We start from the raw sequence: 13,994 nt of genomic DNA on the forward strand, positions 1-13,994 counted from the left end.
GGCTTCCTTGTAGGGACTGTGCAGTTCAGACAGAGGCCAATCAGCCCATTGTGGCTGTGCTGCCCCCTTTGAAAGTCTGCACAGCAAGATCGCACATCATATAACATAGGACAGCACAGGCACAGTCCCTTCAGCCCACAGTGTCCATGCCAAACAGGTTGCCGTTCACCTAACCTCCTCTGTCCTGTACATGAGCAATATCCCTCTGTTTCCTGCATGTCCATGTGACTATCTAAAAGCCTCTTAAATGCCACCATCCTATCTGCCTCCACCAACAGTGCATCCCAGCCACCCACCACTGTTAATATTCCTATGTATTCACTTTGGATAGTTTAGAGATACACCAAGTCCATGCAGACCACCCGTACACTAATTCTGTTACCCCAGTTTCACAATTTACACACTAGAGGCAATTTACAGAAGCCAATGAACCTTCAAACCCGTGTGTTTTTTTGGAATGTGGGAGGAAACCGGAGGAAACAGGGAGAAGATACAAACTCTGCACAGACAGCACCCTCGGTCAGGATTGAACCCGGGGTCTCTGGCACTGTGAGGCAGCAGCTCTACCGCTGCACCACTGTGCCTCCACTTATATCCATGTGACTTTGGCAAATTGAATCAGCTCCCACTGCCTCACTGTGAGATGGGGCAGTGAGACATCCCTGCACTTTAATTTAAAAAAAAATTAACCAAAAATTATTTAATCAATTATTTACAATGATAATTACAGTACAAAGCAAAACCCACCACCATAATACGAGTCAAATGAAAACACTAAATGAACTACTATGTTGCTATGTTGTCCCGGAAATCCCGTCTCGGGCACTATGGGAGGGCCAGTAGTGAGGGAGAGCCGCACTGTGGCTGCCCCCAGTCCCCTTGTGTGCAGTTGTCCTACAACAGTGCTGGTATCGGACTAGCTGCTGACTCAGGGCAGCACGGTGGTACGGCAGTAGAGAAGCTGCCTTAAGGGCCTGTCCCACTGTACGAGGTAATTCAAGAGTTCTCCCGAGTTTCCCCCTGATTCGAACACGGAAAATGTCCGTAGCGGGTCCGTAGGAGTTCGTCGCTGTCTCGTAGCGGCTCGTACGAGTGAAAAGTAAAACATTCTCCCATCACGAGTATTTTTTTTTAACTCGTGGATATTTTTCACAGTGTTGAAGAAACGTCACGAGTTTACTGGATTTCGCGAGTACCAACCGTTACTCGTACGAGCCGCTACGAGACATCCACACTCCTACGGACCAGCTACAGACATTCTCCGAGAACTCTTGAATTACCTGGTACAGTGGGACAGGCCCTTTACAGCGCCAGATTACTGGTCGGCGTGGACTCAGTGGGTCGAAGGGCTCGTTCTAGTGAACTAGTCTATGCCAGTATTAACTGGTGATCTGTCTCATTGTGGCACTTATTTCCCCTATGTGAGCCTCTAAAACCACACTGATAGCAAGTACTTAATGATTGGAACAATTGTAAAGCAGGCAGCAGGTGGGCAAGAGCAGGTTACAGTGTATAACGTGTCCACGTACACAGCTCACTAACTCCCATTACACATATGCCACTAGACCTTACAAACGGCTCACACTTTAACTCCTTATGCCGGGTCTCACGTTACCTCGGTTGAAAAAGAGATGTCTCCCTCATCGCTTTCCTCTTCCACCCCCTGGCTCTTTCTCTCTAATGCTGAGACCTCATTTGATCAGGAGTTAACTCCTCAGGTGCCAGAATAGGCTGCTTAGTTGCCCTAATGCCTGGGATGGGGGCATCAATTATTGACCATATTGACCTGCAGTCACCAATGTATTCGAAGAATTCCTTACCTGAAGAAAATTAGGTAACCAGCTGGGTCAGAGTCATCGAGAAACATGGCACTGCAGCCAGCCCTTCGGCCCATCACGCCCTTGCCAGCCATTTTGCCCTTCTATCTCATTTGCATTGTATCCTTCTTCGCTTTGCCTATTTAAGTAAGTGTCTTTGTATTATAAATGCCTTTTAAAGCACAGTGATTGTATCTGATTCCACCACCTCTCCTTGGGTAAGTTCCAGATATCAACAACTCCCTGTGTAAAAACCTCTCCCCGCCAGTCCCCTTTAAAATGCCTTTCTCTCATCTTAAACTTGCGTCCTCATGTAATTTGCCCTTCCTACACCTCTCACTTTCTTATATACTTCCATCACGTCTCCTCTCAACCTCTGTCATTCCAGGGAAAACAACCCCAGGCTCTCCAATCTCTCCCCAGAACAAGAGTCCTCTAATCCAGATAGCACCCTGGCGAACCTCAGCACAAACACATCCTCGGTCATTGAAATAGCTTTAGATCCACTGGTCTCATGGTCACTATTGCTGATACCCTCATCTTATTTCCATGTTTATTTAATTTAGTTTAGTGTAGTTTAGCTTAGAGATACAGTGTGGAAACAGGCCACCGAGTCCAAGCCAACCAGCGATCACCCCATACGCTAGTGCTATCCTGCACACTGAGGACAATTTACGGAAGCCAAGTAACCGACAAACCTGCATGTCTTTCGAGTGTGGGAGGAAACTGGAGCTCCCGAAGAAAACTCACGTGATCACAGTGAGAACGTACAAACTCCACGCGGGCAGCGCCCGTAGTCATGATTGAACCCGGGTCCCTGGCGCTGAGAGGCAGCAACTCTAAACCAGATGAACATGATGAACATGGTGCCGCCCTATTAGATGAACATGAGCTTGGTAACCTTGTTGGTCAGTTAGTTAGCGTCTGTAAGATGCCCCAAGTGAGCGGTGAGTTGGGGAATCACTGGGGAGTTGATGGGAATCTCAAAGGTTAAAGGGAGAACTAATGGGGAATGGGGCCTGTAAGCTGCATAAAATCAATGGGCCGAATGGCCACCTTGTACATTCCCAGGAAATATGGAAGCTCCTGAATTTTTTTATAGTGCCCACAGCTGAATTAATTAAGCAGTTTAACAAATCACTTTTGTTGTATTTTGTACCTTAGTTGTTTATTATATTTTTTATGTATTTTGTTTTTTATTTGTATTTTGTAGTTTTTTTTTAGTTTAGTTTAATTTAGAGATACAGCGCAGAAACAGGCCCTTCGGCCCAGCGAGTCCGCACCGACCAGCGATCCCTTCACATTAACACTATCCCACACACACTGGGGACAATTTACATTTATACCAAGCCAATGAACCTACAAACCTGTACGTCTTTGGAGTGTGGGAGGAAACCGAAGATATTGGAAAAAAAAACCCAGCGCGGCCAGCACCCGTAGTCAGGATCGAACACGGGTATCCGGCACTGCGTTTGCTGTAAGGCAGCAACTCTACCGTAGTGTGGTGAGGTATTTTGTAGTGCAGTATTTTTTTGCAGCATACACACACAGCCTGATTAATTTGGCAGTCTAACAAATCCAGTGATATAGATAGCAAGGCAGCAGTGCAGAATGAAGTTGCTGCCAGTAAACATCCCACTGTGTGGCCCGCATTGCACTGGGTGCTGGCTGTTATCGCAGGAGGCCCCCATGGTTTGTGTCACCGCTCTCTCCACAGCGCCGTGCTGAGATCAGGGCAGCAGGCAGCAGGTTGTTGCAACATCCTGCACGAGACCAACTCTCAGTCGAGGTTTCGGCACCTGGTGGCTGCGGAACAAATGAGCTTGTGATGACTGACGGGCAAAATCTACTTGTGGTTTTACCAACGTGGCCAAGAGACTTGTGACAGTAGCTCAGTGGTCAATTTGCACACGGAGAGATCCCCCCCCCCCCCCCCCCCCCCCCCCACCCACACACACACACACACACACACACACACACACACACACACACAGTAATAACATTTAGTTTAGTTTAGTTTATATTTAGAGATATAGCATGGAGCCAGGCCCTTCAGCCCACCTAGTCCACGCCGACCAATGATCACCCTGTACACTAGCACCGTCCTGCATTCTAGGAACAACTTACAATTGTTACTAAAGCCAAATTATCCTAAAAACCTACACGTGTTTGGAGTGTGAGAGGAATCCGGAGCACCCGGGGAAAACCCACGTGGGTCACGGGAGGACAAACAAACTCGGTACAGACAGCACCTGAAGTCAGAATAGAACCCAGGTCTCTGGCGCTGTAAGGTGGCAACTCTACTGCTGCATCACTGTGCTGCCAACTGAACAAGGGTGAGGGGGGGGGAGATTCTATTGCCCTTCTTGTCATTTGGTGCTGTGCTCCCTGGCTTCAAACCCCCTCGCCCCATCCCTCCAGTCGGCCAAAGGGACCAAATCTCTATTATTCTGCAGGTGAATCTTATATGTCCAACATGGCAGAATATCACAACAACTTTTATATTAGAGATATAAGATAATATTTAGGTTCTGGCCCCATAGCACAAGCGTCCATGTCGTGTGGCTGGAAACTGGGAAGTATCCTGAGCTAATTCTGCTGCCACCATCATCTATTGCGACAAGTGACGGCTCCCACTGATGGCCGCCGGAAGCTTGCGTCCTTTTCAGGACGGACGATGACAGCGAGGTCGACATTTGTAACAGGATGGACACGAAATGAAGAAGAATATAGGTTCTTAAAGCAATCTGCAGAATCCTACCTCAGCGCCAACCCAGTATCATCATCCAATGCATCTACATGAGGAGCTGCCTCAAGAAGGCGGCATCTGTCATCAAGGATCCACACCCTCCGTCCGGGCTGTGCCTTCTTCTCACTGCTACCATCGGGCAGGAGATACAGAAGCCTGGAGTCCTCCCACACTACCAGGTTCAGGAACAGCGACTTTCCCATCATGCATATGTTTCCTGATGTCTCGTTTCTATGCACAGACTTTTTATTTTCAATCTTGTAGAATTTATGTCTGTACAATTTATGCTTGTGTGTGTGTTGACTGAGTCTATGTGCTTCCATCCTGACCAAACTGCCACACTGGGCTAGTCCCAGTTGCCTGCATTTGGCCCGTACCCCTCTAAACCCTTCCTATCCAATTATCTGTCTAAAAATCTTTTTAAAGAGATCTTCTCTATTACAAGGCACTGGGAGATTTCTGCATCGACAGCACCTCCCTTTGTTCTCGCTTGCTTAATGCCCCTGTCCCACTTAGGAAACCTGAACGGAAACCTCTGGAGATTTTGTGCCCCACCCAAGGTTTCCGTGCGGTTCCCGGAGGTTTTTGTCAGTCTCCCTACCTGCTTCCACTACCTGCACCCTCTGGCAACCACCTGCAACCTCCGGGAACCGCACGGAAACCTTGGGTGGGGCGCAAAGTCTCCAGAGGTTTCCGTTCAGGTTTCCTAAGTGGGACAGGGGCATTACTTTCCACAACCTGTTCTGCCCACTTGTTTTTTTTGTGTGTGTCTTTTATTAAGCACCTCAAATCCTTCGGTGAGAGGTGGCCAGAGTCAGGGGCGTGCCAACGTTAATCCAGACCCTTCACATTCCTCATGCTAGTAGCATCGGGAGAAAGTTACAGTGCGATACAGTGATGGTATCCATGGCTTTAACATTCCAGCTCTCTTGAGAACTCTCACCATTCACTCTCTGACAGCAAGCCGCTTCCTTTGATCTCGCTGTTGCAGGCTAATCTTATCAAACACTAAATCCAAGGACATCTTATTCCCAGAACGTTGCATTACCCATTAAAGAAATCAAATCAATCAGAATGAGGTGCTTGTTGGTTTTATGTATTCCAATGAAGTGTGTTTACAAACCATCAGTCATATTGTGAAGCCTGGTATATTTTACTTGCCTGCGCCTGTTGTAGACCCGCTGATCGCCAGAATTACTCAATAAATCCTATCACCGTTTGGTTATGTGACAAAATGGATCAAAAAGGTGTCTTAGATATACCTGGGTCTTCAGCTGACCAGTCATCCTACACTATAAACATTTTGACATGGGTTCATTAGATTAATAACAAAGTGAAAGATTGGTCACAGAGTGGTTTAGCTATTGGGCCAGTATCCAGATGCTCTGAAGAAGTCAGTCTGAAGAAGGGTCTCGACCCGAAACGTCACCCATTCCTTCTCTCCAGATATGCTGCCTGTTCTGCTGAGATTCTGTCCAGCATTCTGTGTCTACCTAGTATCTAGATGCCTGGGCAAATATCCCGTTTCAGTGTACTCCGAACTTCAGTCAGAGAGTCATGGAGTCATAGACGACGGAAACAGCCTCTTCAGCCCAAGTCATCCAAGCCAACCAAGATGCCCCATGTAAGCCCCACTTGCTAGCATTTGGCCCACCCCCCTCTATGCCTTTCCCACCTTTGTAACTGTCCAAAAGCTGTAATTGCACCTGCCTCAATTACTTCCACAGGCAATTTGTTCTATATACTCACCATCCTCTGTGTGAAAAAGTAGTCACTCAGGTTCCTATTAAATCTTTCCCCTCTCACCTTGAATCTACGCCCTCTAGTTCATGATTACAAAAAAGACTTTTTAAATTTGCCTTGTCGATTCCACTTGATTTTATACACCTATTGGTGGGTGTTTGGAATGAGCTGAGACGGGGACTATAACAACATTTAAAAGACATTTGGACATGTATACGAATAGGATAGGTTTAGAGTTAGGGTTCCCAACCTGGGGTAAATCTGTTGATTCTGGATTTGTACATATTTTTGCTCATTGACTGACTGTGTTTGGTTCTGGTATACCGGTATCTGTTCATCATTAGTTGTCCATAAATAAATGAAATAACATTGTTATGTGCTATTAAATTTGCCAGGGGTAAACGGGACGAGATAGGTTGGGAACCCCTGGTTTAGAGGTACATGGGCCAAATGCAGATAGGTGGGACGAGTGTAGATGGGGCATTTTGCTTGGCCTGGGCAAGTTGTGCTTACGGGCCTGTTTCTGCTCAGTGTGACGCTAGAACCTGTGTAAGATCACCCCTCAGCCACCTGCCCTACAAGAAATAATTCTGATCAGCCCAATACCTCCCTATAGCTCAGGCCCTTTAGTCTTGGCAACATCCTCATAAATCTCTGCACCCTTTCCAGCTCAGGGGCATCTTTCCTATAACAGGGTGACCAAAGCTGAACGCAGCACTAAGTGCAGCCTCAATAACATCAGCTCAGTAACACAAATTGGCAAATATGGAATTCACAAAATCACTTCCAAAATATATGAGACAAAGACTAAAAATTCACTCATGGAATTTGTGACCAAAATGTAACTAAATAAACACAAATGTGAAAGTAACTAGATTTTGTCAATTCTTGTTGTGCTTTTGTGTTACTGAAAATCCCAATGTAGTTTTCTTGGACACAAGCCCTACATAACGCAGTAGCGTACTGTACCTGGGCGAGCATCCAGGTGCCTGGGCTACAACCTGGATGTTTGGGCTCACAGATTTAATAAACCGCTGATGTCGCTCAGGTTCCAGAAATCTACCCTCACAGAATTCACAAATCACCCAGAAATATGAAAAAGGAATGAATACAGTCTCGCAAAACTTGTGTGACAAAAGGTAAATAAGTCAATGTACAATTTATTTTTTTCCACTTGCGTTTCTTGGCGCATACATAGAACTGCTTCGTAGAACAGACGATCGCGATTCAGACCAACAAATGCCATCATCCCCTCCCCTGCCCCTGTAACACAGGCCATCTAGTTCAACTCTGATGCAGGGAATCCATTCTGTGGAAGCATGTAAACATTCGCTTGGAAAAGGCAAAGTTAATCAGGGAAAGTGAATGTGGTTTTATAATGTTCTGTCTGACATGAGTACTTTCTGTGAGGGTTGGAGGGATGTGGCCCAGATGTAGTCCAAATGGATTTGGGCATCACTAAAGACCGCTCTCATCTCGTTGCTACCACCAGGAAGAAGGTACAGGAGCCTGAAAACCGTCTCCTCCTGGTTCAAGAACAGCATCTTCCCAGCAACTACCAGGGTCTTGAACACTGCACGGCACTAACCTGGAAAAGAGGTGGTTGTGGAACAAATCCTGGAGAGTGATGGGTGGATACTGCCGATGGGGGTTTCATTGATACACTGGGTGGTGGAGTTAGTGACAAAGGCTCGAGGTGAAAAAGAGACAAAGGAGTGTCACATAAGGAGACGAGGAGGAGTGAAATAATAAACCCGAAGGTGGACTATGGGTGGAAAGGGAAAGAGGGGGATATTGTCAGATGTACAAGGAACTGTAGATGGTGGTTTCCAAAATAAAGACACAAGTGGTGGAGTAACTCAGCGGGTCAGGCATCATTTCTGTAGAACATGGATAGACAGCCTTTTGAGTCAGGATCCTTCTTCAGACTGATAGAATAGGGGAGGAAATTGGACAAGAAAGGTGGGGGTGAGACAAGGTCTGGCAAGTGATCGGTAATTAATTCAGAGTACAGGTTGACATTACGTGATTGAGAACACAGACACGGGGCACTTTCCTCGTTTAGCTGAGGCATTGCCTGCATGTAAAGGGGGAGGGGACACTGGATTTGTATACAGCACTAGCTAGACCACAGCTTGAAAACTATGCACAGTCCCACTACCAGTCATGACTGGGTCTGAACTGGAGAAGGTGCAGAGAAGCCTCACAAGGAGATTGCCAGGGCTGGAAAACTCTGCTGAAAGATTGGGGAGGCTAAGGTCGTTTTCTTTGGAATAGAGAAGGCTGTGGAGAGTCTTAGAATTTTAAATGATATTTGAACATATAAATAAATGGATAGGAATGGTTTAGATGGCTATGGGACAATGGGACTAGCCCAGTATGCCAATTTGGTCAGCATGGACAAGGTGGGCCGAAGGGCCTGTATCTGTGCTGTACAGCTCTATGACACTGCTGTAGAAACAAGGAACTGCAGATGCTGACTTCACAAAGAAGGAAGATGAAAGATTTTACGCTTGCTGTAAAAACCTCAGTCTGAGACAAATAAATTGAAGTATCTTGTTCCCAACCTAAGGCATCCAGAGATTTTGTCTGACCCGCTGAGTTACTCCAGCACTTTGCGTCCTTCTATAATCCTACAACTTAATTGAGGTGCATAAAATTATGAGGGCCTGGAGCAGTCAAAAAAGGGACAGAGATTTAAAGACATCAGAGGAAAGAGTAAAGGGGAGAGGAAGCAAAATATTTCAACAGTAATCGCAATGTTTGGGGGTGGCACAGTGGAAGAGTTGCTGCCTTACAGCGCCAGAGACCCGCGTTAGATCCTGACCACAGGTGCTGTTCTGTACAGAGTTTATACATTCTCCCGGTGACCGCGTGGATTTTCTCCGGGTGCTCGGTTTCCTCCCACATCTCAAAGACATACGGGTTTGTGGGTTAGTTGTCCCTAGTGTGCAGGATAGAACTAGTGTGCGGGTGATTGTTGGTCAGCGTGGACTCGATGGGCTGAAGGGCCTGTTTCCGCGATGTTTCTCGCGACTAAACTAAAATGGCTGATGGATAGAAATTGTAACAAAGAAGGGGAACGGTTCAGTCGTGGCAATGAAATCACAGGATTTAGACACTTGCTTTTTGTTGGAACCTTTCCTTGACCTCCAGGCAGTCCAAGACCCTGCACCCCACGAGAGACATTTGATGGGTGGCCAATGGAAACACAGCTGCTAATTTCAGCACAGCAAGATCCCACAACAATCGGGATCATCGCCAGGTGTGGTCTGTGGGCAAACTGTTGACCAGAGGTTTTGAGTTTTTCCCTCCAGACAAGGTCACAGTCGCTGGGTGAGGGCGGGAGGGCTCGTGGCTGATGTCAATGCCTTGGACAGTGTTACACACCCCTGTCAAGCCTGGAGTTTAATGCCCCTGTTCTGGAGAGAGTGGGGTTGAAAGCCCAGGCACGGCGAGGAATGCTGCCCACTAGTTGGGGACATGGGGACTTGGGGAGGCGTAGGGTTAAACTGAACCCCAAACACCTCCCTCTGGCTGAAATACCTGGAGCACAACAAAGTGCAATAAATACAGGGAATGCTGGCAGCGGCTTGGGGAGCAGGTGTGGAGGGAGAAACGGAGCTGACATTCCAGTCCATGGCCCAGCATCATACAGACGGCTTCCAGCACTCCTACACACCTCAGTGTGCTCACAGTTGCTGCCAATTTATAGACTGTAGACTTTAAATGTACAGCGTGGAAACAGGCCCTTCAGCCCACCGAGTCCGTGCTGACCAGAAATCACCCTGTACACTTGCACTATCTTACACACTAGGGACAATTTACAATTTTACCAAAGCCGATTAACCTGTCCTGCCCTCAATTTCACGTCCATCGCAAGTTTGTGTTACAGGAGTAAAATTAGGCCATTCGGCCCATCAAGTCTACTCTGCCATTCAATCATGGCTGATCTATCTTTCCCTCACAACCCCATTCTCCTGCCTTCTCCCCATAACCCTGACGCGGGTACTAACCAAACATCCATTGACTTGGCCTCCGCAGCCTTCTGTGGCAATGAATTCTGCAGATTCACCACCCTGTGACTAAAGAAATTGCTCCTCATCTCCATTCTAAAGGCGCGCCCTTTGATTCTGATTCCGTGCCCTCTGGTCCCAGACTCTCCCCCACACATCACTCACTGACTCTTCCCTTTCTCTCCATCGCAGTCTAGGCACAAACCTGCAGACTCCATCCACTCACGTGACTCCACATCCACCCGCACTGCTACCTGTAAGAACTCCATTCCATTCTCTCTGTTCCTCCCCCGCATTGCTCCTGCAGAGAAACATTCTGACAGCGGTCTTCCACCTCGACTCTGTTTCTCCCTCTCCTCAGAAGCCGCCTGACCCGCTGAGTGTTTCTCACCAGAAGCGTAGAACATGGAATAGTACAGTTTTAACTAATCTCCTCTGTCTGCAGGTGATCCATGTCTCTTCCATTCCCTGCTTGTCCGTGTGCCCATCTAAAAGCCTCTTCAATGCCACTGTCTCTTCTGTCTCCGCCACCACCACCGCTGGCAGCACGTTCCAGGCACCCGCCATTCTTGCCCTGCACATCTCCTTTGTACTTTGTCCCTCTCAACTTAAAGCGATGGCCTCTAGCCTTTGACATTTGGACCCTGGGAAAATGGATCTGACTGTCTACCCGATCCATGTCTCTCATCATTGTAAATACTTACATCAGATCTCTCTCCCCCCAACATCCAGGTTCAACAATCCAAGTTTGTCCAACTAATATTCTCTAATCAATGGCATCATTCTAGTAAACCTCTCTCTCCGCAGCCTTCCTGTAACGGGACGACCAGAACTACACACTGTACTCCAGAAGCAGCCTCCCCAATGTCCCACATTGTTTCATCATGACTTCCTGACTCTTAAACTCAATGCCCTGACGGATGCAAGCAAGGAAACCTTCTTTACCACGTCAACGTTAACGCCTTCTCTCTCTCCCTCTCTCTCTCTCTCCACAGATGCTGCCCGACCTGCTGGGTTTTTGTGTCCAGCATTTTCTGTTTTTAGTTCATATTTCCAGCATCTATTGACCCGACCAACAGCGACAAGTTACAGTCCACAAACACGGGATCTGTCCGCCTCCCCGGGTTTGGTGAGTGGGGTCTAGACTAGACGAGGGATTCAGAGACGGGGGTCGGGTCAGAGTCCAGACTGTTCATGGAGCTGAGGCCGGTGTCGGAGTCGTCGGTGGCGGTGGCGGTGGCGGTGGCGGCGGGGCAGCCTGTGGGGGTCTGGCCCGGGGTCTGGGGGTCTTGGCCGGCCCGCTGCGCTTGGCGCAGTTCCCGCAACAACCTCTCCATCTCTCCCCGCCTGAGTTCACGGTCAGCCCGGCTGCGCTCCAGCTCCAGGGCGCAAGTCTCCAGCTCGCCGGCCAGACGCCGCCCGGCGCTCACACTGGCGTCCAGCTCATCCCGGAGCCTCCCGGCCTCTAGCGGGACCCCGTCCACCCCAGTCCCCGGCCACTCGGCCCCTTCCTCCCCTTCCCCCCGCGGCCCCGGGGCCCCGCCGCTCCCTCCCTCCAGGTACGTGTCCTGCACATAGTTGGCTCCGTGCTCCCTCATCCTGTCCTGGTGAACCCTGGCCTCGCAGCGCTCGATGTCCCGCTCCAGCTCCCGCAGCCGCTGCATCTGCTGGCGGATGGTGTGGTCCTGAGACAGGACCAGGTGAACCAGGGTCTCCATGCGCTCCCCGCTCCTCCACCCCTGTGTCCCGCTCCCCTGCTTGTGGCACCGCTTCATCTTGGCCAGCTTCCTGAACGCCTTCCTCACCACTCTCCTGTGCTTGTCCCGGGACATGGCCATGCTGCTGCCCGCCGCTGCCCGCACCCTGCACGGGTTGCCCTTGCTGTTCACCACCTTGGCCTGAGCGCTCCTCGGCCCCGTCCTGCCCAGCGCCACTCGCGTCTTCTCCAGCACGAATGTGACATTATCCCGCTCCTCTCCCCACGCCGTCCACAGTCTCAGCATCTTGGTCTTGTTGGGCAAAGTCCTCTCGAAGCCTCGCCACTTCTCCACCAGGCAGTAGGTGTCCGGGGCACCGGACAACAGGTCACTCAGCCTCGCCTCTTCCAGCAGAGCGGCGATCACGTCCTGGCAGCTGGTGCGTTTGGACAGGCCGGAGACCAACTTCTCCTCCTGACAGACCCACACGCTGATCTTGCACTCCTCTCCCTCCATCCCGGCCTCGGGGAGTCGCCAGTCCTTCCCCTCTCTCTCGCCGACTGTCCGGGAGCTGCGGCCACCGGCGCTCACTCCCTCCTCGGTATCAGCGTCCCACGACCCCTGGTCCAGTGTATCGGCATCTCCCGGCACCGTGCCCACACCCATGGGGCAGCCCGCGGATCTGTGAGTACAGGGAGACTCAAGCAGCAAGAATATCCCCGGCACTCTGGCAGCATCCAGACCCAGAGTAGAGGAAGATGGTTACAGTCGCAGCTGTGAGACTGACTGCATCACTGGGACTCCCCTGCTGGAATCTCCCTCCCTCTCCCTCTCTATGTATCTCACGCACACACCCACAACACAACACTCGCCACAAGGCTGCCCTCTACAGCATCTCACACGAGTTCTGTTGCTCGCCCGTTGTGGTGTCTGTCATCTGCCCATTAGTTTAATTCACTTTAATGTTTTGCCAGTTGCGCGTTCACCACAGGGGGGAGACTGTACATGATTACAACCGAGCCGTCCACAATGTACAGGTACACGATATAGAGGATAACGTTTAGTGAAAGATAAAGTCCGGCAAAGTCTGATTAAATGATGATCCGCGAGTCTCCAGTGAGGCAGATGACAGCTCAGGACTGCGCTACAGTTGGCGATAGGGTGGTTTAGTTGCCTGATATCAGAAACTGTCCCTGAATCTGGAGGTGTACATTTTCACACTTGTCTGATGGGAGAGGGGAGAAGGGGCTGGGGGCGAGACTCACCCTTGATTATGCTGCTGGCCTTGCCGGAGCAGCGTGAAGTGTAGATGGAGTCAATGGGTATCGCCCTGTGTGTGAAAATGCCATGACAATGGTGAATTGGCAGAAGTGTCCTCTAGCAGTGAGGAAGCTTCGATTCCAACATACAGGATCTACAGGAGGTGTTGTCTCAACGAGACAGCCAGTATCAGAGACCCATACCACCCTGGTCACCCTCGCTTCTCACTGCTGCCATCAGGTAAAGGGCACAGGAGCCCGAGAACCATGACCAGCAGGTTCAAGAACAGCCCCATCCCATCAACCATCAGTCTCTCAAACCACCCTGCCCAATACGAACCACAGATGGGCACAAGATGCTGGAGTAACTCAGCGGGACAGGTAACATCTCTGGATAGAAGTAGTGGGCGACGTTTCGGGTCGAGACCCTTCTTCAGGCTCCTAGTTACAAATGGGGTAGGGCGAACAAGAGCGGAGCTGCGGGATATCGAGGAGACCCCAGTGAGAGCTTCATTCATAATGGATTCTATTTGCTAGCTGCTGCCGCCCTCAGGTGGATATTGACAGAATTGCAAACATTCTTTTTTTGTGTGGGCAGTTTACAACCCAGCTGTATGAACACTGATGTCTCTACTTTCAAGTAACCCCTACATTCCACCACCCCCCCCCCTCCCTTTTTTTACCCCTCAGCCACGCTAGTCATCCTACTATTG

At 49.5% G+C, this 13,994-nt stretch overlaps 1 protein-coding gene across 1 annotated transcript; it reads right to left on the minus strand.

Annotated features, from left to right (window-relative positions):
• Window positions 1-8,866: 8,866 nt before the first annotated feature.
• On the minus strand, window positions 8,867-12,906 carry rassf10b (Ras association domain family member 10b). Its single transcript, XM_055649969.1, has one exon. The coding sequence runs from the start codon at window positions 12,686-12,688 to the stop codon at window positions 11,471-11,473; it is 1,218 nt and encodes a 405-aa protein (XP_055505944.1). The 5' UTR covers window positions 12,689-12,906; the 3' UTR covers window positions 8,867-11,470.
• Between the last annotated feature and the right edge of the window lie 1,088 nt (window positions 12,907-13,994).

Source organism: Leucoraja erinacea, chromosome 18, assembly GCF_028641065.1.
Source record: "Leucoraja erinacea ecotype New England chromosome 18, Leri_hhj_1, whole genome shotgun sequence".
Classification (NCBI taxonomy): domain Eukaryota; kingdom Metazoa; phylum Chordata; class Chondrichthyes; order Rajiformes; family Rajidae; genus Leucoraja; species Leucoraja erinaceus.